Source organism: Malurus melanocephalus, unplaced genomic scaffold (genome assembly GCF_030028575.1).
Source record: "Malurus melanocephalus ecotype Western Australia unplaced genomic scaffold, MMel_1.1 scaffold_566, whole genome shotgun sequence".
Lineage (NCBI taxonomy): Eukaryota > Metazoa > Chordata > Aves > Passeriformes > Maluridae > Malurus > Malurus melanocephalus.
The window spans coordinates 236,859-260,040 of NW_026623798.1; the positions used below are offsets into that span (position 1 = coordinate 236,859).

Sequence of the window (23,182 nt, forward strand, 5' to 3'; positions counted from 1 at the left end):
GRAACGCGCAGGAACTGATCCCAGGAAGTTCCCCTGGCACAGAAGGCAGAACTTCTTCCCTGATGTGAAAAAYGAAGTTCACTCTCCTGCTAAAATTTAAAAGTTTCTAATAAATGAGAATAGGATACMCAAAGGCAAAAGGATACTGTGCTGGGTGCCTTGGCAGTTTGCCAGAAGCACACCTGGTATTGACAGAAACCTCTTTAAATACTTTTCATGTTGCATCAGCCTAATGCCTATTCATAGGCATKTATGCATATTCAAACTTTTCCAGAAACTGTTTAACATGGATCCGCCTTTTTAGAGCATGAACAATGATGATGTTTATGCCCCTGAGGTCACGTGCATGTGACCCCTATTCCCTAGTTTCAGCAGGTAGCCCTTGTCAATAGGGAAGTGTCCGTAGCAGGGGCCCCTAATGGGTCACGACRCCCCTGGCCTGTCTGTGTAGATATGATTGTCTGAAGATTGGGGGTCCCATCAGCCAGGCTCCTTTGTGCAGCAGAKGACGGACGTTCCACAAGCTTGAGCTCGAGCTCCTCTGACCAAATGGCTTCTCCATTACACATTCCAAGGCCCTCTTCCTTCCTTCTACCCCCAYGTGTTTGCTGTCAGGGTCTGTGCTGATTTAGCAGCCCATAGCCTTGGGTCTCTGACCTCTACTCCAGGAGGTGTTAACCTCTGATCCTTTGCTCATGCATTCTTTTATCCTTATCTTATCTTATCGGTCAGTGTAGCTGCACCCAGGGCCCCATTCAGAGTCTTAGTGGCTCTCCCTGCAGCTTTTATATAGTTTTGCTATAATGTGTAAAAAAATCCTTCAKGAAAATGTTTAAGTCACAAGCCACAACACTTCAGTTATTGTAAGTTAACCACAAGAACGCTAAAACAACAGCATCAGCTGTATCATAACTGTATCTGAGTTACAAAAGAGAAACCAAAAACATCAGTGACTATTTCACCACTGTGTCTGCATAACTAAGTTACTTATGCWAAAAAGGCATTGTACAGATAGCACCCATCTTAATATCTGCGAAAGCCAACACTATGTGTTTACAACACTGGATACTACCCAAGCCCTGAACAGATTGTGCAGCGAGCCTATGGAGTGTCCCTCCCTGGGGATATTCCAGAGTCCTCTGGGCACAATACTGTCCCCTGTGCTCTGGGATGGCCCTGGTGAAGCAGACAGGTGGAACTACATGAGCCACTGTGGTCCCTCCTGGCCTGACATCCCGTGATTTGCGGCAAGAGATGCTCCGTGTGCCCCGATAGAAGTAGAGGTGTCTTGGGGACGGGACGGGGGTGGGGGGACGGGACGGAGCACAAAGACCACTCAACAAATGGCATTGCAGGTGTATCTCGTTTTGGTACTGTACTATAACACTCCCTCTTCTCCTCTCTGGAGCCCTTAATACAACACCCGTGCTTTAACAGSGACAGGCAGAGGTGTGGCGTTGGGTGCCGAGGCCGGACCGTCCCGGTGCCACAGGGGCACCAGCCTTTCACCTCAGCGAAGCAGCTGAGGTGTCGTCAGTGTCACTGAGGTGCTACCGGCCCTGGGGGGCACTGAGCTGCGAGCACTGTGACCGCGGAAGGCTCGGGCTGTGTAACGCGGGGAACTCYGCCCCCGGCCCCGAAAGTCGCTACCATGGCCCCGATGTGGGCGACCTGTGCGCATGCGCTATTACGGGGCCGCCCGGACCTCAATATGGCGGCTCGGCCCCTCTCAAGATGGTGGCTGAGACACTCCCAAGATGGTGGCGAGGCCGCTCTCTAGACGGCGGCAGGGCCACTCTCAACATGGCTGCAGGGAAAAACCTTAAGATGGCGGCGGAGCCACTCTCAAGATGGCGCCTGCATGGARGACACAAAATGGCGCGGCTCGAGGCTCCGTCTGCTTAGACAGCGCCTGTTCTCCCGCCGGAGGCCGACCACGCCCCCGTGCCTGCGGCTCGATTTCGCGCGGCGCTTTCTGGTTTGGGGACACGGCTGGTGGTGTCATTGGCGCCGAGAGCGGGCTGGAGGTGGGCGGACGGCGTCAGGCAGCAGCGAGGCAGTCTCTGTCGCGSCGCGCCGCTCAGACGAGAGGGCCCCTGACGTAGCGCGGCGCCATGGCGGCTGTGGGGGCGCGGTCGGGAGCCCGTGCTCGGTTCTGAGGGGCTCCCGTCGCTGCGCCGCTTCCTCGAGCTCCCGCCGCCCCCGCCCCGCGCTGCCCGGCCCGGCCCGGCCCGGCCCGGCCCGCTCTGAAGATGGCATCGGGGCTGCGCGGCGCCGGGTTCCCCCCTTGGAAGCGGCACATCGCGGAGGAGCTGCGGCGGCGGGACCGGCTGCAGAGTCAGGCTTTCGAAGAGATCATCGCCCAGTGTAAGCCGGGCCCGGCGGGGGCGCGGCCGACTAGCGCTTCTCTTCTTTCTCACCGATGTCCATCAGTATCTGTAGGGATACTCTTACTCTGTGGGGAGGGTGCGGAGTCTACGTCGCTGGAGATGTTCCAGAACTGTTAGGATTCGATCCGGTACTGTGTGCTCAGGGATGACCCTGCTTGAGCAGGGAGGTGGGACCTGGTGACCCGCTCTGCACCCTTCCAGTCGGAATAATTCTGGCATTCCTCCTCKTCAAAAGTGGGAAGGCCGTGGCGGCACAGGGTTCCCGAGGCCTCGCCCGAGCTGTTTTCACGAGACTGTTTGGGAAATGTCTGTAATAATAGGAAAGCTGGGGTTTCTCCTTTATCGAGGGAAATAAGTAGTTGTTTCGGTTCTCTCAGAGGCTGAACTGCTTTGTGCTGTGGACAGTGATTGAATGTCTGAATTGTTTGCTCAATTCCTTCAGTCTGTGGACCTGAGAACAATTATGCTATTCACCCTGCTCATGATCTTTTGTAAAAGTATGATCTATCCAGGGGCTAGCACTCTGTCCAGGGCTTTCCTGCCCACCCCTCTTCTGCCTCARCTGTGTCAGGATAGAATGGGGGGTCCCACACACTGTGGGGGAAAGCAAACAGTCCTGGGCAGGACCCTGAAGAGGAGCCTGCAAACCCCCCAGGACCCTGGGCTTGGCCTCTCTGCCAGGCCTGTTCTGGTTACCATCCTTTGAGAGACTGTAAAGAGTCTGAACTTTGAGCTCTCTGTTTTATCAGATAACAATGCACAGTCTTTTTCTCCTATTAAGCTTTCATAAGACCAGTCTCACACAGCATCTGGATTAATGTGGAATTCCTGGGGTTGTAGGTGGATGGTGCCTGAACCTGTTGAGATCAAAGAGGAGGGAGAAAGCACTGATGTGGTGGAGGCTCACATAGCATTTGGCTGTGTCAGAGTAATTAAAAGGGCTGGATCACAGCTGGCAGGAGAAGGTGAGAATCTGGGTTTGCTTTCTAGTTGTCTTAAGCACCCTTTTCACTCCTGCAGATAACAAGCTGCTGGAGAAGTCAGACCTTCATGCGGTGCTGGCTGATAAGCTTCAAGCAGAAAAATATGACATGCAGAGCAGACATGAGATCAGGTATGTAACATTCCATTTTGTCAGCAGCTGTCCATTCTGCACTGTGTAACCTAAACCACTGATGCCTCACACAAAGAATTCCTGGGTCCTGCAGTGACATGGCACACAACAAACTGGAATTCTGCTGGACTAAAAATAAGTTAGCTGTGTCTAAGCCTGTGATAAAGTTAAAGTATGTTTAGAATATGCAGTACAGAAAGGTCTGGCCAGGTTTGGGAAGGAAGCTGATTTATCATAAACTCATGGAACAGAGGTGGACCACAATGACTTGACTGCTTTTGATTTGCTTGTGTTGTGGCACTTACAGTGTCTGCCTGCTGTTCCAATGAGYATGGGATAGTTTAATGGCTTCGTTTCTTTCAGTCTGTGTCATCACATGAAAGGAGAGAACAGAAATAAACCATGACCGTGAAGTSTCTGTCCTAAGTAAGCAGCAGATGCCAAAAAGGTGTCTTCTGCTTTCTTTKTAGCAGAATTTCTTGGGAAGCTTCCTCTGTAACCTGGGAATAGCAGTCTGGTGCTGCTGCTGGTTCTGCTGACATTGGACTCCACAGCAAACCTGTGTACCAGACGTGTCCCTTGGACAGCCTGTCTGTCCCTCAGGTGAAGGCTGSCAGGCTCTACCCTTGGTATATCTGAAGAGAAGGCAGGACCAAGGAGCTCAAAATTCCTACTTCTGTAAGAGTTGCTTCCTCTGCTGAGGTTTTTTTTTTGTTCTTGTCCTGAAACCAGGACCCCCCTCTATAGCAGGAAACAGTATGAATGTGTCTAATTGGTGTACAAAACGAATCAATATAGCAGAGAAAGAAGAACTCCTGGGTTTATAGGAGTTGCAGGCGTAACTCCAGCAGGCTGGAGTTAACACCCATGTGAAAGTTCCCAAAAGCTTTCTCACAGCTGCAGTTGTCTTTAACTATTTCAGTTTATGGGAATCGTATTCTCATTGAATGCTAGCTCTAAGAGATGAGGCTGCACTAAATGTGGATGAGGAGAAAGGCACAGAAGCAGCATCTGAAAGTAAATACTGAGCTGAACTCTAATACTGTGCTCAATATATGACAGGCTTTTGAAACATAATTACTTTCCTAATCCTAGATAGCTGAGGAAAAGTGTTTTTACTTTACTCAAGGCCAAGGAGTATTGTCTGGTTCTGGCTGTAGGGGTATGCATGGCTGGAGCTATAGGATATGTTGGGTATTATCTCAAGATTTGGCCTCTTCTCTGTTTGCACTTTTTTGTCTGCAATTTTTTGGAAATGCAATTAGTGCAGCATTAGTTCAGTGAGGTGTTTTGTTGGCTTTTTGTTGAGAAGAACATTAGTTTACTGATATCACTGTGAGGCCTTTGGATGGATTATCTATTTTGCTCTGGACTGTTGCAACACAAAATGACTGCAGAAAGGGATGGAATTACATTATTCTGTTTGTCTTGTATAATGATGTTGAAGTTAAAATTACGATTTTTTTAAAAGCTGTGGTTCAAAATATAGCTGATAGTGTGCTCAGAGTCTGTGTATCTGCTTTAAAAAAAACTTGTTTTTCTCAGTTCCTATCTGCTTCCAGAGACATGAGTGGTAAATGTTACACTCAGCCGTTTTTTTGGGGGGATATAAATGTTCTGGTATGTAGAAATTCAAGATTATCTTACCGTAACAGTGTTGAAAAACACAATTAGTAACCACTTATTAGCTTGTGCACAAAAAGAGCATAGTCAGGCCAATGGAGAAGTGACTTGTCACACCTGGGATTGTAAACCCAAGGACCTGGGAGTGCACCACACCCTTGGTTTCCTGGCTTTTGGTTCTGTAACCTCTCCAAACATCTTGCATCTTCAAGGTCCACCAGCACCCTCCAGACTAAACTGGGGTGGTAAATGCTTGTAATTGTTCCTGAATTTAGAGAGTGTACTACTAAGGCTCAGTAGTCCTCATGCAAATTTAAACAAAGTCTAGTTAGCTTCCATTGGAATTTGAATTCTGATTYAGAAATGAACAAAAAATGAACCTAGTCCTCAGGAAATGTAACTTTCCTGTACTGTGGGAGGACTTTTTAGATGGTGAGGAATGTGCAGTGTRGGAGCCTGCTGTGGCTTCATTTGTTATGAATCACCTGTGTGTCCCTGATGTATGTAACATCCAAGGGACACAGTGCCCTGGCCCTGTCAAAGGTACAGAAACAGTTGGATCCTAGTTTGTGGCATCTCTTCTTCTCTTTCCAGCTGCAGCCCAGGACATGATGGCACATGGAATGATGCTCAGCTGCAGGAACTGGCCCAGCTGAAGATAAAGCATCAAGAGGAGCTGACTGAGCTGCACAAGAAACGTGGCGAGGTTGGAAAGTCATCTTGTATTCTCTGTGGTCCATATGTGGTCTTTTGGAAGCCTGACCTTGATTTCAGTTTTTCCTGCTTTTGTCTGAAATGTTTTCAAGCTTCCCCAATTTTTGATGATTAAAATCAGCCAGAGATGGTCAGGTCTGTAACACTGTCACCAGGAGATGAGTGCTTACATTGTCTTAAAAGCWTAGCATGCTTTTTAAGTTCTGAATTTTGTGCTTTGTTAATAGGTTTTTAATTGTATTAGAGAAGGAAAGAACTGATCGAGGCCATAGAGGTGTGTGTGACCTCTGGGTATACCTTTAAAAGACTGRGGATGAATGGGGTATAGGGGACTGTGTGTGGTTTCACTGATCTCGCTTTGCAGCACCACTGCTGTGGCAGTGACAGAACAAACAAGCACCAGCCAAGGYTGAAAGCGCCGTCGTGCTAGGCTTGAAAGTGAGTTCTGGTTCAGAGCCCAGGAGTTCTGTCACTATGACACTTGGCCTGGAAGAGAGGAAAAGCCAGGGGGTTTTGGGTTCRTGTTTTTTGGGATTTTTTGGGGATTTTTTTGACAAGGTGTTGTGGGTTAAGGTTTCTCCTTTTGTTTCCTTCATTGGCAAACACCTGTCTTTCAAACCAAGACACAAGGAGATATGGGGGCTTCAATGGTAGAATTGGGTTTTTGAAAGTACAGCAGTGGACTGAATGAGTCCAGAAGTTGGATGGGATGGCGCACCTTTATAGAAAAAAGGTAGAAATTACTGGAAAATGCTATCATGCTCCTTTGATCACACTCCACTGGAGATGTGGAGCAGCTCCCGTGTCAGCAATTCTSAGTTTTCCAGAGAGGAGACTTTTCTGTAGGAGGTGTGCACCAAGTAGTCAGGGCACTCACRATTCTTTCTTTGCCCCCAACCTGGTGTCCTAAAACCACTTATCCAGGCAGACACTCTTCCTAAAAARCAGTCTTCCTTCTTCCTGGGCAACTGAGACTGTGCTGCCAGGTAAGCTGTGAGCTTGGCCTCTGCCCCTCTTGTTCCCTGGGCTCTGAGGGCATTCTACCAGCAACTGTCTTTGTGAGAAAATTCTTAATGGCATTGTGTTCACAATGTTTGCTTGTGTTTCCTGACATSGCTGTCCTGGCCATAACAGGATGATTTGTTTCTTGGTTGTCAGTACRCATTTGTTGTTTACTTACTTGACAATTTTTAGTTAATATATTGATTTTTCCACTACTAAAATTTCTTCTTGATATGCATTCTATTTGATCTGATTATTAATGAAACTTTTTGAGGGAAGGGAGTGAGGTATCAAAGGACAGCAGCTTTTTGACAATTCATTTTTGAAAGTGGATTCTTTGATTTAATGACCTCTGTAGCAGATCTGCATAGAAAGCTGGGGTAAAAAAGACCTGAAATGTGTGATCCATGCTTTTAATGCTAGATTGGTCTGTATTTTGCCCACTGACACCTCTGCAGCTTGTAATRCAATTTTCTCCTCCCCCCAGCTGGCCCAGTCTGTAATTGATTTGAACAACCAAATGCAGCAGAAAGACAAAGAGATGCAGATGAAYGAAGCCAAGTGAGTAGGAATTGTTTTGTCTGTGACTAGACTTCTGATGAACTCTTTATTAGAGTTATAATATTCTCTAAGAGTCTTAGCCAGGGCTAAAAATGCCTTTGTAAAAATGCCTTTGTTGTGGAAACAGTCCAAGGAAGATGGCACAGGTCCCAAAGGAGGTCCTCATTGTTTTGTGTATTTTGTTGCCATTCCAGGATTGCAGAGTATTTGCAAAAGATTTCTGAACTGGAAACAGAGTGCCAGGAATTGCGTAGCAAACTGCAAGATCTTGAGCGAGCTAATCAGACACTGAAAGATGAATATGATGCTCTCCAGATCACCTTCAATGCCTTGGAGGAGAAACTGAGGAAAACTACTGAAGACAACCAGGAACTGGTTTCACGCTGGATGGCAGAGAAAGCACAAGAAGCCAATCGTTTGAATGCAGARAATGAAAAGGATTCAAGGTGAAATCCCTTACCTCTGTTTGACAAAACTGACATATTTTTCAGTTATGGGTGCATAGGATAAAACCAGATTTAGTTTTGACCCTTGAGATCTCTATTCTAGCACAGCACAGTGAGAGTCCAGAACTTTTCGTTCCTTCTTCTGGCCAACACAGACTGGTGCTTTCCTGTCTTTTACATGAATAAAATGTGTTTTTTGTTTCTTGAGCCACGTTTAACTGCAGCCTGAAGATCATAAATCAGATAGTAACTGATTTTCTGCAGGGGTTTTTCTGGTATTAGATGTGGAYGTTGCTTGTTCATATTGTCTCTTACATCATGCCTTGTTTTATCCTTTTTTGACTTGACTACAGTATTTTTTGCTTTCCTCTAGAATGAGGATCTGACATGAGACATAGCTATGTAAAACTTACTGCAAAAATAACTTTGTATGGCTTCTTTTCCTTTCAWAGTAATTTTTTCTTCTGAGCTGTTTCAGCTTAGTTACCAGCTAATGATATCTGGAGACTAAGAGCTGTGCTRTAAGTCTCACAGTAACTGGCAGTTTTGTATTAGCTTCACTAACATAATCATTGTTTTGGCAAGTTCCTGTACTCCAGGCTAATTCATATGGATCGTTCATAAACGGCCATAGGTTCACTTTGCCTCATTGCCTCACTTGAGTGATCTTGTCCTCTGCTACTCCAAGTAAGAAAACTGCCTCTGCTGCTCGGAGTATCTTGAAAAGCAGAATGAAATTAGGGCAATGGACTGATTTTTTTTTTTTTTTTTTTTAAATTTATGTTTAAAGTCTTATAAAGCCCATCAAAACTGTGCAAGGTAGCCTTTGGAATGGGATTAAGGAAGTGTTGGTTTTGTTTTTCAGTAATCTTGGGTTCTCTTTTCTTAGGAGGCGCCAGGCCAGGCTGCAGAAGGAGCTGGCAGAAGCTGCCAAAGAGCCCCTGCCTGTTGAACCGTAAGCAGTCTTGATTTATAGAGTCCTTTTCATCAGTTCATGCCTCAGATTTATGCAGATGCATGATAAATAATATCTTTGTTATTCCTAAAATTGGGTGTTGTAGAGGAGTGTTTAAACTTCTTGTGTAAAGTCAGAAATGTGCAGTAACTCTCCCTACTTGAACTTACAAAAGAAGGAGCTCTTTTAGGACTGAAAATAGATGCTTGGAGTGAAAGTCTCAAGAATGGTTCATATGGTCAATAGATGTTTTTAGGATATATGTTTTCATGCTGAGATATGTGCCTTTGGTCTTAAAGATAGTTCTTCATGAAACAATGAAGTCATGAAACAATTATTCTGGAGATGCCTGRATTTTAAAATGTTAGACTACGAATGTGCTCAAGGATTTCTTGTAGGAATAGGTACTGAGTGAATTAACCTGGGTGAAAATACATGCCTTTTGTACTGGCGGGGATTTATTGTCTAAGGAAAACAACAGTGGAGTACTTTACCTGGTGAGCTGAAGAGAAATCCCTCTAGTCCCTTGTTCTTGCCCTGCTGTGTTTGGCCCTGGGTGGTATTGGATCAGGTGGCTGAAGTGGGCAGTGGGAGCTTTGAGTGCTCTGAACTGGGCTTGATCGGGGTGTTTGTGTTTGCCCAGTCCAGGACAGCTGCATCTGATGCTCTATTMCTGGGCCCTGCTGAGTGGTGCCASAGCAGCCTGCAGGCTTTTTCTGGAGGTCTTTTCTCTTTATATTCACATCACAGAGTTATGTTGAGGGTTGTGCTGCAAGCTTTTGTGCAGGACAGGTGCAGTGTATCCCTCTGGAAAGGGGGCTACACGAAAGATTGGGAGAGGGAAGAAGGGATGTGGAAAGGGAGTATGAGACACCCTATAGCAGAATTGCTTCTGTAAACTACTCAAACTCTGCTGCAGACATGGTTTTCATTTCTTTTTTATGATTTTATAATTTGAGAAGGTTTGTGTTGYGTAAACATGCTGCTTACTGAAGGGAAAAACAGTACCATTTCAAGGGGTGTGCCTTGGTGTTTATATTTACTTAAAAATACRATGTTAAAATGGAAAGTTCTTTTGCTACACATAGTATTAATAGCAGAAACTTTTGATTTTTAAAAATAAATATTAGCAGAACTTCATAGTGTTTTATTGAAACATCAGCCTGATGCATTCAATCAGTGCATATATTTTCTGTWGCCTTTTCATGTACACTCTTCTCCAAAATCTTAGAATTGCAAGTGTAGGTATATTCTGAAATGAGGGATTAYGAATGGTTTTGTCCTTTTAAATGCCTTTGCAGCTGAGTGTTATCTGATGGCACAAAATGGTTRTTTAAATGCTGCATTTAAACTTCCTGCTCAGTCAAATGGTATTAGGTTGGTAAAGTGTGTTTGAAAATAGTTTGTCCTGCAAAAGCAGCAGTGGAGGAAAAATGATCGTTGCGGAAAGAAMTACTAGGCTGTCATAGCCCATTGTGACTAATGGGGGAAAATCTTCAGCATTAGCTGAGTAATTTAGCTGGATTAGTTTATGTTATGTCTGTTGGAACCTCACGCTTGTTGTCGACCACCAGCACTTTAATGGAGAGAACTAAAACATCTCTCACACCTACTGTGTACAGTGTAGAAAGTATCAGGGTGTCTTCCATGTAGGTGAAGGAGGAAAATTCTATCAAACTCTTGTGCTTTTTTTTTAAACTTCCTTTTTTGAAGCAGCAAAAAAGATGCTGCTATCACCTATACTTGGTGTTGCAGTAACTCATGTTTTTGTTGTTCTGTAACTGTTCCAGCAAATATCATTCACTCAGTAGTGAATCACAGTGATTCATCAGCTGTGATGGGTTGTTACAATGCATACAATGGGTTGTATGTAGTTAGTGCTACAGGCTGAAATTGGATGCTTGTAGTAAAGAGAATATGGAAAGGAGGTCTAAAAACAGCAACAGAGGGACGTGGAAATCCAGTCCTGCTGTCAGTGAAGTGGAATTGGCACCTGGAAAGAAAAACCTGAAATCTAGTGGCTGTCTGTATCTGTTTTCAGACATTGTGTGTTGAGTGTTACATCTCTGGCAGTGGCAGCTGGGTCAGTGTGTGTTGTCTGGGTGTGTGTTGCTGTGTGTTGCTACAGCTCCATAAACCTGGGCTAGTCTGGGCATGGACACTGACGGGCTCTGGAGCTGTGGCATCCTGTCAGTTCATGCTGTCAGTGGCTAATTGAAAAGGAGTTGTTTTCTCTCATTTCAGCAGGGATGATGATATCGAAGTGCTTGCGGATGAAACTTCGGACACAGCTGAGGAAACCTCTCCKGTGCGAGCTGTCAGCCGGACATCCAGGTTTGTGACCAAGAGATTCTTGTAGCATGTCACTGAGGAAGACCAAGGGGCATAGGAGAGCTGGAACAATTTGGGAATGTTRCTTAGATTTTTAGTTGCCTTTAGGTGGAACACAGTTTAGTGCTTCCACCAGAGCAGTAGGAATCTCATGTGCTGTATGATCTGTTGCCATGCTTTAGATATGCTGGTTTTCGTTTGCTGTTTTAACTGAATTACTCTAGTGCCTGAAAAATCTGTGTTTAAAACAAATGTTTTAAAAGTAAATAGTTAAAAACATGAGTATTACAGTGCATATTGTTKTATGCCTCCATTACTCTGCAATATATCAATGTAACTTTGCAAATAGCTGGGTGTAGCTGAAATGCTGAAAATAATCTTCACCTAGATTAAATGCATCTTGTTCTTCCTCTAAAATAGCAGTGAGTGGAAAGTAAGAGGTAGTTAAATGAGATTGTGGCTTAATTTGGTTGAAACTTTAGGCTTGGCAGACTTATATCTAAACCCAGCAATTCATGGGGTGAGGTTGAGGGAAATTGAAGAAACTTCACCCACAAAATGTGTTCTGAGTCATAGTTACTGATGATTTATGCACAGTGATGCCCACCTTTGTGTTCTGTCTCTGGGCTGGGTCTAAGGGGAGGGAGTCTTTCCAGAGACGTGTTGCTGTGAAATGTGTTTGTATTGATCTTTGTGTGGAGAAGCTATTCACAAGGTTTAAACCTGTCCTCCCCTCCTTCAGTAAGCGACTCTCCCAGCCAGCTGGAGGCCTTCTGGATTCTATCAGTAATATCTTTGGGTAGGTTAGAACACTTTCACCTCCTTGTTTTGTATATTGGTTTCAATGTGCACCAAAATCTTGGTGATGCAGGGAACGTGAACAAATATTTTCAGCCTTTCTTCTAGCTTTTGCCTTTTTTTTTTCTTTTTTGTTCTCCTCAACTTCCTGTTTCTTCCATCTTGCCGTGTGCTGACCTCTGACCTTTCCCTCCAGTCTGTCTGAGTCTCCCCTTTTGGGACATCAGTCTTCTGATACTGCCAGGTGAAAACATTATTGCTCTTAGTCCAGCATGTGATCGTATTCCATTGAAGTAACAAGGAACACAGCTGCATTGTACTGGTTAGATTCTGCAGTTGATAACTCTGGTTAGAAACTATCCAGTGAGAGAGGCAATGAGTCCCTCTTTGTGGAGAAAATACATGGGATTTGCTCTTACTTTCCACTGCACTTTGCCCCTTCAACGGGATTATTTAAAATTAGTAGTTGGGTTCAGTGCTCAGTATCCAGAGTGCCAGGTGCCAGTGTGCCAGTCCTTCTAAACTAAGCTCTGCTGTAGATGGATGTCTGCTTAATTGGAGCAGCCCAAGCTTTGGAACAGAGCATTTTACTGCCTGAGATGTAGTGCTGCAATAGTGTTGAGTCTTCTTAAACATAATGATGGAGCTGCAGTCAGTACCATGTTTCWCTTCCTATTGAAAAAATTTAAACAGTGCTCCAACATGAGGTCAGTAATGAGTTCAGGTAACTTATGTGGYGAATTGTGAAATATCTAAAGCCACAAGTGAATGTGGTGTTATGTGACAAATGTAATTTTTGAAAGATGGGATAAAAAAAGTACTTTTTCCCATTTTTATTTGCTGTACAGAGTAGTTAAGTGACAGGTACTGATCAGGATGAACTCAAGAGAAACTGTGTTCATTTCTCATTTTAAAATGTTTCTGCTTTGTTTCATCTCAGGAGGCGTTCTCTGTCCTCATTCCCTGTTCCCCAGGATAATGTAGAGCTACATCCAGGTGCCAGTAAAGAAGTGAGAGTGCCCACTACTGCCATATGTGTCTTTGTGAGTACAGAAGGAATTCTCTGCTCTGCCATTCCTTGTTCTGATTTTGGAGGAGGAGAATCCTCCATGTGGGAASTGATAGCCTGAAACTCTTGCTGTTAGCATTGCCAAACAGGAAGGAATTCTTGGTTTGGTAGAAGCATTCATCCCATTTAATTCTTAGCCAGATGTTTYTCAGAGCCAGTATGCTTGATGTCTGTCTTATTGAGGTCGATGATGACAAAGAAGTTTTCTGAGGGCACAGGGAAATTYCACCCCATTACCTTCTTGGCTCCCAGCAGTCCCTATTCTATCATGCCTTAGTAGAGCTGTGATTGAGGATGAGATTGCTGACAGTTTGGGATTAATTCAGTTCCAGTTCTCCACAGTGAAGGGAGCTGTGGCACCAAATGTAATCCAACAAATRTGATGAAGAGGAGCTCATGGTGGTGGGGTGTCCTCTTTTGCTGTGCATGATCAAAGGTTTTCAAGCTGAGACCTCCTTTATGTGTTCTTTGGCCTCACAAAGCTACACTTAAGTTTCTGTGCAGGGCATTGTCTTGTAACTGAAAGGAAATTGTCCTGTAATGCAGCTGCTTCTTTGAATGTGCCTCTGGAGCTTTCTTGGGCACTCCAGAGCTGCATGTGGATTTTTCATGCATATGAAATGACATTTTTCTTTTCATCCAGAATATCAGTGAGGCTCACTGCGATAGGAAGGCTTGTGTATTCTTGCTTGCACTGTTACCATCTTCTGTAGTGGAAGTTGTGGATGGAGGGAGCAGCAATGTCACCTCAAGTGAAAGCAGGATCATGATTGAAGTGGCAGCTGGAGCTGGCTTGAATAGGGGGCATCAGGGGAKGAGGTATTAGGCTTTTGCCTCAGTGTTTTGAGGACAGTCAAGACATGTTTAGATCTAGCATAGCATTCCAGGAARTAATGCAAGGGCTCTGTGGCAGAGATTTGGCAGATGCAGAGAGCAGACTTGGACTCACCTTTGGAGAGGCAAGTAGGAAGTGGAAAAGGTAATCACTTCAGCAGTCATTCCCAGGCACAGCTTCTAGGCAAGGCCTTTCACCAGTTTTATTATGAATGGCTCCTCTGGTTGCTCCTTTCTATTTGCAGGAAGATCAGGTTTACAGTATGATGAGTCTTAAATATGAGCTGGCAGACCACATTCAAGCAAACTTCCATAAAAATACAAGTTTCCAAAAAAGCTGGAGAGAGCAGTTACTGAAAATACTTAAAAAATAATTAAGATTGTGGTGGTAATACTGTGTGTCTAAGTAGTGCAAAGCTATGAAATTAACAGGAATAGGAAAGGAATTAATCTTAAAATTCTCATAGGTTTTAAAAGGGCAAGAATTCAGAACATTAAGCTGTGAGAAGCAGGAGTGCTGGGGGGTCAGTGCACCTGGAGAGAGGAGGCACAGCTTAAGTCCAAGTCCTCTGCAAAGCAGGTGCTGTCACACCTGTGCTGGTCCTGCTTAATCTGGAGCACAGCATTCTTACCAGCACACCTGGGGAATGCAGTACATCTGCTGTGCTGTTTCCTAGCAGACCTACCCAACTCAAGCCTGACTTGAGTGTTCTGTGGTTGCATGAACAGATTGGATCATGTTCCATGGTTGTCTATAGATGGAGGAATGTAAAGTTACTTTCCTTCTACAGCTCATCACCTGTTACTGTTTTTTGTCCTGTCATTTTCNTGGTGTGACTTAAGAGCCTAAGCTTAGGAAACATTTTAAGGCTTTTGGTAGTTGTTATCTCTGCTGAGTTCATGCTGCTGTTTTTCTTGATGGTGTCTTTGTTCTTTCTTCAGATAAGAATCAAYCTTTTTGCTGTCTGTACACCACCAGTCACAGCATAATTTCAATCTGTTGCTTTAATTCCTATATACTGCTCTAAGATGCACAGCTATGTAGRCTTCTGGTCTGTGGGTTATGGGTCTGTGCTAATTTCTTTTTGGGTGGCTGTTCTGTTCTTCCCCCTCCTCAGGATGCACATGATGGGGAGGTGAATGCAGTGCAGTTCAGCCCTGGCTCCCGATTACTAGCAACAGGAGGCATGGACCGGAGGGTTAAGCTTTGGGAAGTCTTGGGAGGTAAACCTTTTTGCTTTGGGGTATTGTGGGATGCTAAATAAACTCATATTATGGGTCACTTTGTGTCAGCTTCTGTTCTAATCCATTGCTCAAGTTTTTTTTCATCTTTCTCTGTGCAGATAGGTGTGAGCCCAAAGGTTCCCTCTCTGGCAGTAATGCTGGGATTACAAGCATAGAATTTGATAGTGCTGTGAGTATCTGTGCAATATCCAGTGTTTGTAATTGGAAATRAATTAATTGGAATTATGTTTTTCACTGCTATTGTTTCCCTTCTAATTGGAAAGTTACCTAAGAAATGAGTTAAAACATTAAAGTAGCTGAAWGTAGTTAAAATTGTACAAAAGATCTTTATTGCGTAAGATGCAGTCTGTAATTCTGGTCCTTGCTTTAGAGTTCAGATGATGATATGCAGCTCGGACATTGGCTGTTATGGGTTTTTGTTAAGTCAGAAATATGTCTTCAGCTTTCCACTGAAGCTGACATAACAGCACAAAAGAAGAAAAGACACTGAAGCTTTGTTTTTGTGAGGTTTTATTTCCACAAGTTCTTTACTGAGGTCTGTGATGAGTAGTAAAAGGTCTGATTATCCCAAGACTTGCAGTTCCATACCCTTTTCTCCCAGCAGTTTCTCCCCAGCCACAGCACAGCAATGGTGTGGCTGGCAGAGTGTTTGCTGAYAGCATGAGATGTGCTTGGTCATGTTCACCTAGAGCAGTGGAGACATGGCTGGGATCAGCATCCAACAGTCCTGCTTGAAGGAGTTTGGGGTCTTGAATTGGTGTAACTGGACATGTGATCTGACTTTGCTGCTGAGACCTCTTCCATAGCACAAAGCAGATATAATTTCTGCTGTTTGATGATTCTATGTGCTAAATTATGATATGCACCCAAGAGGACCCTTCCTTTGGACACTGACCCGCTCATTAGAGATGTGCTGGTAATCTGTASGAGAAACTAATTCTGAGTTTTGGCAAGTTGTTTGAACAGATTTGCTGTGAGAATTGCTTGAGATGAGGTGCTGAAGGATTACAAGCATTCAGGAGTCTTTGGAGATGGACAGGAATGCAAGCATGAATTTTGTGGTGACTATTCTCCATCACAGAGGACTTGTGGGAGCCCTAAGCCTAAAGGCATGAACAAGTTGATTTCTCTCTCAGGCAGATTTCATTTTTGGAATCTTAGCTTAAAATGTWAGAATTTTAATGAAAATTTCTTGCAAGAATTGGGCTAATTCCACTCTGAGACCTGGCAAAGCAATGTGGGCAAGGCTTTTTTCTCTAAAAAAAAAAACCAACTATGAAACAAGAAAGAGGAAAGCAACTCCACAGCAGATGAGGGTAAACTAGAACGTGTTTTTCACTGTGGTGGAAGGGAAAGGAGAATATCCTTTTTTTGGTCCAGTTATTGTTACACATTATGCTTGTTATAATACATACATTGTTTTATCTATGGCCATTRTTCTGCAAACTCTCATTTTGGTAAGAAGTAGATGGCATAGTCCTTAAGGAAGGKTTACATTAGCTTTCCATATTGGCGTTCACTACTGTGGTTGTTTTGGTTTTATTCTTTCCTTCCTTTGCCAAAATAGCACTAATATGGTTTTAATGATTTATTGGAAATATTTGAATTTGGTTTGCATATTGACTAGCAGAAGGAATTTTAAATGAATCTTATGTTCACAGGGTTCTTACCTCTTAGCAGCTTCAAATGACTTTGCCAGCAGAATCTGGACAGTTGATGACAATAGATTACGGGTGAGTCTTGTGAGGCAAAGCAGTGCACAGGTTGTTTCTGTCTTGTATTCCCAGTTTTGTGTAATGGGGATATGGCAGTTTTGGAAGTTGGGAATTTACAGACATTTTCTATAGTTCTTTTAATGGAGAGATTCTTTATCTCTTAAAGGTCTTCAGGGCAAGACCTAAAATACAGTGCTGGTCTCCATACAGCCTTGCAGGAAGCCCCAATTACTGTGTATTTTCCCAACAGAGCCCCCCAACTAACAAAACCTTGCCACTTTTGTGTACCWCTCTGGGGACATTTAAATGCTTTTTATGATTTATGGAGAGCCACCTCAGTGTTTCAGCCTCACTCAAAGGAGAGATTGCTGGAAAGGGCTTTGCAGAAGACAAAGAGGGACTTTTGTGTTAAGTCAGGAGCAGCATTCTTGAAAAGGTGCCCTTTGCCTGGCTGTCTAAGACAGAAAGCCTCAATATGCAGGTCATTATCCTCAATGTCTTTTGAAAGGTTCCTCCTTTCCTCCTAGATACTTTGTATTCATACTCTTCTCTAACACTTGGCTCCGATTTAAAAATTATGCTTTGATTGACCRAAAGAAAAGTTTCTTCACAGCTTTCCAAGAGCTTTCCTATGTACGCTTTTCCTCAACTTTTTATTTTAGGATAATGCTACTTTAATGTTCAGGTCTTCTGACATTTCTGTGTTGGTTGTAACTAACAGATGCACTGTCATTCACTGGGTAGTTCTCAGTGTGGAGATGTCAGGTCTCAGTTAGGACAGGGAACAGTATCAGTTCTTTTGCACCTTCTTATTGGCTGCAAAAACTACTGCTGGATGTGAATTATAGTGAATACAAGTTTAGCAGACATAGTTACTCACWGCAAAAGGTTACTTATGCCTGCATATGTTCACCTGGCTTCACATAATCTTCCTGTAATTTTTGGAGTGCATTCATTGTTTGCTGGGATAAAATAGTGTGATCTGTTCTGAGTGTGAGCGGTGTGGACTTTTCATGGCTTGCACATAAGCTTTCAGTAAAGCTGAAATAACTGTAAACTTTGCCAAAACTCCCTGCCTAAATGCAGGTATCTGTATTTAGTGTCTGTGAAACAGATCCTCCTTGCTGGAGTTTGGGTTGCTTTCTTAAGGCAAAATGGTATTTTTGAATCTGTGTTGTGTATCAGGTTTGGGGTTTTTTTCCGAAACTTTGCTCCTATTGCTTTCCATTCTTAAGGGCTTTTATTTTGTGTTTCCCCAAGCCSGGATTGCTTTGTGTAATTTGATAGTCCTTTGAGTATTTCAAAAAATCTTAACTATATACGAAGATTTCTGTCTTACCTTTCGTAACTCCTACTTTAGTCATTCCTTGTCTGTTTTGTGATTTAGTRTGTAAAAATTGAGCAATTCTAAGTGAATGTGGTTCTGTTCTCAGCCCCACAGAGCCTCCYTCTGCACTTACAGAAGCTGCTGCAGGGAGTTTTTCTGAAATCCCCTGTTGTCTCAGCGTTCAGGCTTGAAGATGTAGTAACAGTCGAGACTTGATACCCTGTTGTGTCCTTGAGGGAAGGTCCATGTGAAAGCAGAAAAGCACAATTTCCTTTTTCAGCATTCTTTAACCCATTCTTTAATAACTTTATCATCAGTTTGTCCTGCAAGGSTGTGCTGCAGTTGCCATCTGTGCATCAAATGTGTGTGTACAGCATGTTGAGGAAGGTTCCTGAGTCACTGGAGAAACTGCAGCCAAAGGTGACCTGTATTTCCCAGCTCTAGGCTGGACTCTAACAATTGACACTCCTACTCAGKGTTGATCTCTTTAACTGCAATAGATGTTTTTTTTTCTGCCAAACAATGCAGTTGACATGCAAATTACAAGTTGAACAAGTGGAAATACTCAGTTTCACCGTGTCAATCTCTTGTCCCCAGCACACCCTGACAGGTCACAGTGGTAAAGTTCTGTCAGCCAAGTTCTTGCTGGACAATGCACGCATTGTTTCGGGAAGTCACGACCGGACCCTCAAGCTCTGGGACCTCCGCAGCAAAGTTTGTAAGGAAGCCTAACTTCTATCTTTCATCCATGTTCTGTGCTTCTTCTGAGTGCTCATGGCAGTTTGGCATCAGAACAATTATTGAATATTCTTTCTAGTAGAAAAGTAGAAAAAGCTAGCAGTCATCCATTTTGTGTTATTGCTTAAGTAACTGAATCCTTTCTGTCTGTTTCCTGGAATAAGAAATCCTGTGTGTGCAGGAAGCACTGTTAATGCTATTGCACTGAGAGCAGATGGTTTTGGAAGTGTTATTTTTTTACCAGTGTGGGGATGGGTATTTTAGTCTTCCACTAAAAACTTGGAGCCAAGCCAGAGTTTGTAACCCTGAGGTGGATGGAAATGTCTCTTGGAAACATACCAAAAATTTCAGTACCRCAAATGAAGGAATTACTAGGATCCAGGCTTTTCTCAGGAGAAACACCTTATTTTGTTGGCTTTTCTACTGTGGGCTCTTAAACTTGCTTCCACTGAGGTAGCAGTTGAGATTCAAGGTTACCTTGATATCTGAATTGCAAGCATAGGTCAAGGAGACAGATTCACATTGTTTAACAGCAGCAGATTATAGCTGGTGAAATATGAAGTGGAAGTGAAGCAGCTGTCAYGGGAACATTTAAAGTCCCAGCAGAGGAGATTGAGAAGGGTAGAGACGTTGTTTGAGACTTAATCAGGATTATTTTAAGACAGTTTGCCCTGTGCCACTCCTTGGGCACTGCTCTGTGTGGCACTCTGTGTGTGTGTGGGRGGGATTGTTAGGGATTGTTTTCTGTCTATTTCAGTTTGGACAATGGGAATTTAAGTGTGTCACCACTGGTTTCTCTGTTTTTAGGTATAAAAACAGTGTTTGCAGGATCTAGCTGCAATGACATTGTGTGTACTGAGCAGTGTGTAATGAGTGGACATTTTGATAAGAAAATTCGTTTCTGGGACATCAGGTAAAACTATTGTTAGAGAGCTTATGGTGTAGGAATGGTTATGGGTTTGCTGTCAGGTTAATCTGAACTCAGAAACTCTTCTTCCTGAGCTTGGCAGCTAAGGAGACCTGTAAAAGGCYGTTGAAAGAGACTTTTGTTACTACTTTTATGCTGTTTGGTATTATGGGTTTGGGATTTTTTTGAGTGGGATGCTATTTTTCTGAAAAGGCAGCCTGCTTGCTTGTAAATATTTTGCATTGGTCAGTACTTACTGTTCCAGGGTGGGGTTGTAAGGAAAGTAGTCTAACTCTTAGCTAGAAATGCTATCCACAAAGGGAGATGTAGCTTGGGAAAGAAACAAAATGTAAGAATAAACCAGWAATCCTTTTTCCTCCTCTCCCACATTCGGATGAGTCAAAGTTTTGATGCACTGATTTGCCTTCTGTACCCTAGTTCACTAATTTSTTCTTTCCTTCCCTTTTTTCTTCTTTCTGTCTTTAGGACTGAAAGCATAGTAAAAGAACTAGAGCTGCTTGGAAGAATCACAGCTCTGGACCTTAACCCAGAGCGAACAGAGCTTCTAACCTGTTCCCGTGATGATCTACTCAAGATCATTGATCTGCGGGTCAGTGCTGTCAGGCAGACATTCAGGTGAGTGTGTTCTTCACAGGAACACTGGGAATTTCAGATGGGTTACCCCCAAGTGCTGGAGTGGTTTTCAGGACCTCTGTGTACAGTCTCCTCACTTTTTTTCTACATGGGTGGCAAAGTTCTCTAGAATGTCTAGAAAAAGCGACGTTATGCTCTAGGGAATCTTCTCATGTGTCTCTTTAAAGGCAGCTTGGCTTAGAAGTCTGTGGTCTAAAGGAAAGAATTTCTTCAGGTACCACTGAGAGGAGGGTGTATGAGAAACATGAATTGGGATAAAGGGATGCAGGAGTTTATTCTGAACCATGCAGAAATCCTTAGCATTGCCTTTAGTGAGTATCTCTTATAAATGAGTTAACAGTTATCTGATTTTAACTCCTTAGTGCCCAAGGATTCAAATGTGGCTCTGACTGGACGAGAGTTGTGTTCAGGTAAGGACAGATTTAAACAAGATACCTGATAAATCTTTCCCCAGCTAAACAGAGTGATTCCTGATGCTTGGCTGCACTGGTCCCCAATTACAGCTAGAAAAACTAGGGCAGAATTTGTAATTTGCCCGAGGTACACTCTGGCTTGACCAAGAGGTAATCTGTAGATAGTGATCCAATGTCTTGGAAATTGTTTTGAAGTGCTTTCACCTCTTAGTATTAGTGGGCGACAATACATAATTCCTAAAAGACTATTTAATGCCAAGTTGCTTGCTTAGGAAGTTGTGGGTAGAATGATGATGTGTGCTGAAAATTTCTGGCTTGAAAATTGTTCTTTGACATCTGCACCTCATCTGATCTCACAGCCCTGATGGTAACTATGTGGCTGCTGGCTCAGCTGATGGGGCCCTCTATGTTTGGAATGTGCTTACTGGGAAGTTGGAGAGGACGCTGGCGAAGCATCACAGGTGAGGGGAAGGGAAAGTGGGGATCTGGGTTGTGAATCTTGCTGAGCTATGAGAGTTAAAAGTTGCAAAGCTGTGCAACTCCATTAGTGTGTGACAATTTATTAATATGCAAAATCTTTGTGGATTCATGGCAGTATTCACTAGATTGAATTAGATAGATTTTTTGTTATCTTGTTAAACAGATATGATTCTAAGTGCATTCAGTACATTCTGAAGAAATTGTACCTCGGTCTGACTTATTAAAAGCTCAAGTCCCTTGAGATCTGAGAAAGTGGGGTGTTTTTTTACTGGTAATAAGAGCATTATAGTATTTCATTCCAGTTCCAAGTGCTGTTGTGGAATTCAGCTTTCTTGTAATCKTATTCCTGCATTCCCTTTCAGTTCTTCTATCAATGCAGTTGCGTGGTCGCCAGTAGGTACCCATGTGGTCAGTGTGGACAAAGGAAACAAGGCTGTGCTGTGGTCTGAATTTTGACTGACGGAGGGTGGAAGGCTCTGTGTGTGGTGGTGCTGGTCCGTGGCTGCGCAGCATGGATACCCAAGTCCAGATCCATCCGGAGTCAGGAKACTGACAAGCATGTGGACTTTGCTTTCAGAGGGAAGCTCTAAAGCAATGGAGAATGGAGCCTGAGTCAGAGACTTCTCATGACTGTAACTGCACTGTAGCACTCGGACTCAGCACGGGATTAGCTGTCTCGATGGAGAATGCTATGTAGTCATGCCTTTATATGCAGTATCTATGCACCACATGGAGCTGAAGATACTGGCAGGATTCCTCCCCAGAGAGCTGTGCCAAATATCCTGTCACACAAATCTGTCTACAGCACTTCTGAGGTGGAAACTTGGGAAAGAAGTCATTGTGTATGCTGACTTAAAGCATGTCCTGTCTCCTGTGTTCTGTTAAAATGGCCTAGTTCAGGTGTGGGGTGAGAAGATCCTGAAACACATCCTAGGAAGTGTGAAGTATGGRAACAGCTTTTAAAGAGAGTCTTCCACGCCTCTGCAGCTCTGCCTTTGAGTCATCAGCTCGGTTTGGGTCTATTCTGGTCCCAGCACAGGCTCTCCAGTACTGTCATGTGAACTCCATGTATCAGTTCTTGAGGCACTTCTGCGCCCTTGTGTTGAAATGCCCTTCARCAGCTTGGGCATCACAAAATAGGAGGTTTTTAATCTGTTTATACCACAGGCAGTTTGGTTACTGGGTGTGAGGAGAGAGTTCAGCTTGTTGAGRTTCTTGTAGAAGTTGTGCTGCAGAGATGAGGGATGTAGTCATCCTGTGACTCCAGTCCTGGAATACAGATGTTTGGTCCCTTTTTTCTGTTCATCCGTCCTGTCCTGGCAGCTGTCAGTAGAACACGGGAGCAGTGGGGTCAAATCCCAAATCCATTGTTTTGGTGCTGRCAATTCCAGGCCACATGCCCCCTTCTTGAGCACACGTGCAATATTCTTATTTGCGCTGGAGTCCTCTGTACAGAACAGTGTCTTGGCTCTGTTCCTCTTCTGGTACTCCAAACCGTGATGTGACAGAGTGTGAGCTACCTGGCATGTCTTTATCCAGCCAAACCTTTCCACATCATCTGGGCCTCAAGATAAACCACCAGCGTTTTGTTGCCTTTTTATTTGCACTTTATTTTCTTCTTTCCCGATAGTGTTTTACTATGRAAGTGTGTTCTTTGGAGGGGCTGGGTTGGGGGAGCTATTCTGACAAGCTCCCTCCAATCCATCCTTTTGTTCAGACACTTTCTGCAGAGGGGAAATAAGAGTATATGGGGCAAAGTTTTTATTTATTCAGCTGCCCATAAGAACTTGATTGTAAATAAACCTGTGTTCTGCTTTTAAAACCCCACACTGCTCTGATTCATTTATTTGTGCATCTGTGTGCGAG

The 23,182-nt window shown here is 43.7% G+C and overlaps 1 protein-coding gene and 2 non-coding genes across 9 annotated transcripts; all 3 read left to right on the plus strand.

The window, feature by feature from the left end:
- Positions 1–1,721: 1,721 nt before the first annotated feature.
- On the plus strand, positions 1,722–23,143 carry ATG16L1 (autophagy related 16 like 1). 7 transcript variants are annotated; one of them, XM_057382392.1, is made up of 18 exons: positions 2,199–2,367; positions 3,411–3,504; positions 5,722–5,833; positions 7,331–7,404; positions 7,599–7,850; positions 8,740–8,805; positions 11,053–11,139; positions 11,879–11,935; positions 12,875–12,977; positions 14,956–15,061; positions 15,181–15,251; positions 16,744–16,815; positions 18,722–18,842; positions 19,670–19,775; positions 20,256–20,405; positions 20,786–20,833; positions 21,196–21,297; positions 21,679–23,143. In XM_057382392.1, exons 1-18 carry the CDS (start codon positions 2,253–2,255, stop codon positions 21,770–21,772), a joined length of 1,830 nt encoding a protein of 609 aa, XP_057238375.1. In that variant the 5' UTR covers positions 2,199–2,252; the 3' UTR covers positions 21,773–23,143. The 7 variants fall into 7 exon arrangements, with proteins under 7 accessions (XP_057238370.1, XP_057238373.1, XP_057238369.1 ...); XM_057382391.1 differs by having other exon boundaries at positions 2,200–2,367; positions 11,050–11,139; positions 21,679–23,142; XM_057382387.1 differs by lacking the exon at positions 3,411–3,504 and having other exon boundaries at positions 1,722–2,367; positions 21,679–23,140.
- On the plus strand, positions 13,186–13,456 carry LOC130583191 (small Cajal body-specific RNA 6). Its single transcript, XR_008966408.1, has one exon. It is a non-coding gene; the product is annotated as a small Cajal body-specific RNA 6 (non-coding RNA).
- On the plus strand, positions 15,617–15,878 carry LOC130583190 (small Cajal body-specific RNA 6). Its single transcript, XR_008966407.1, has one exon. It is a non-coding gene; the product is annotated as a small Cajal body-specific RNA 6 (non-coding RNA).
- Positions 23,144–23,182: the final 39 nt, after the last annotated feature.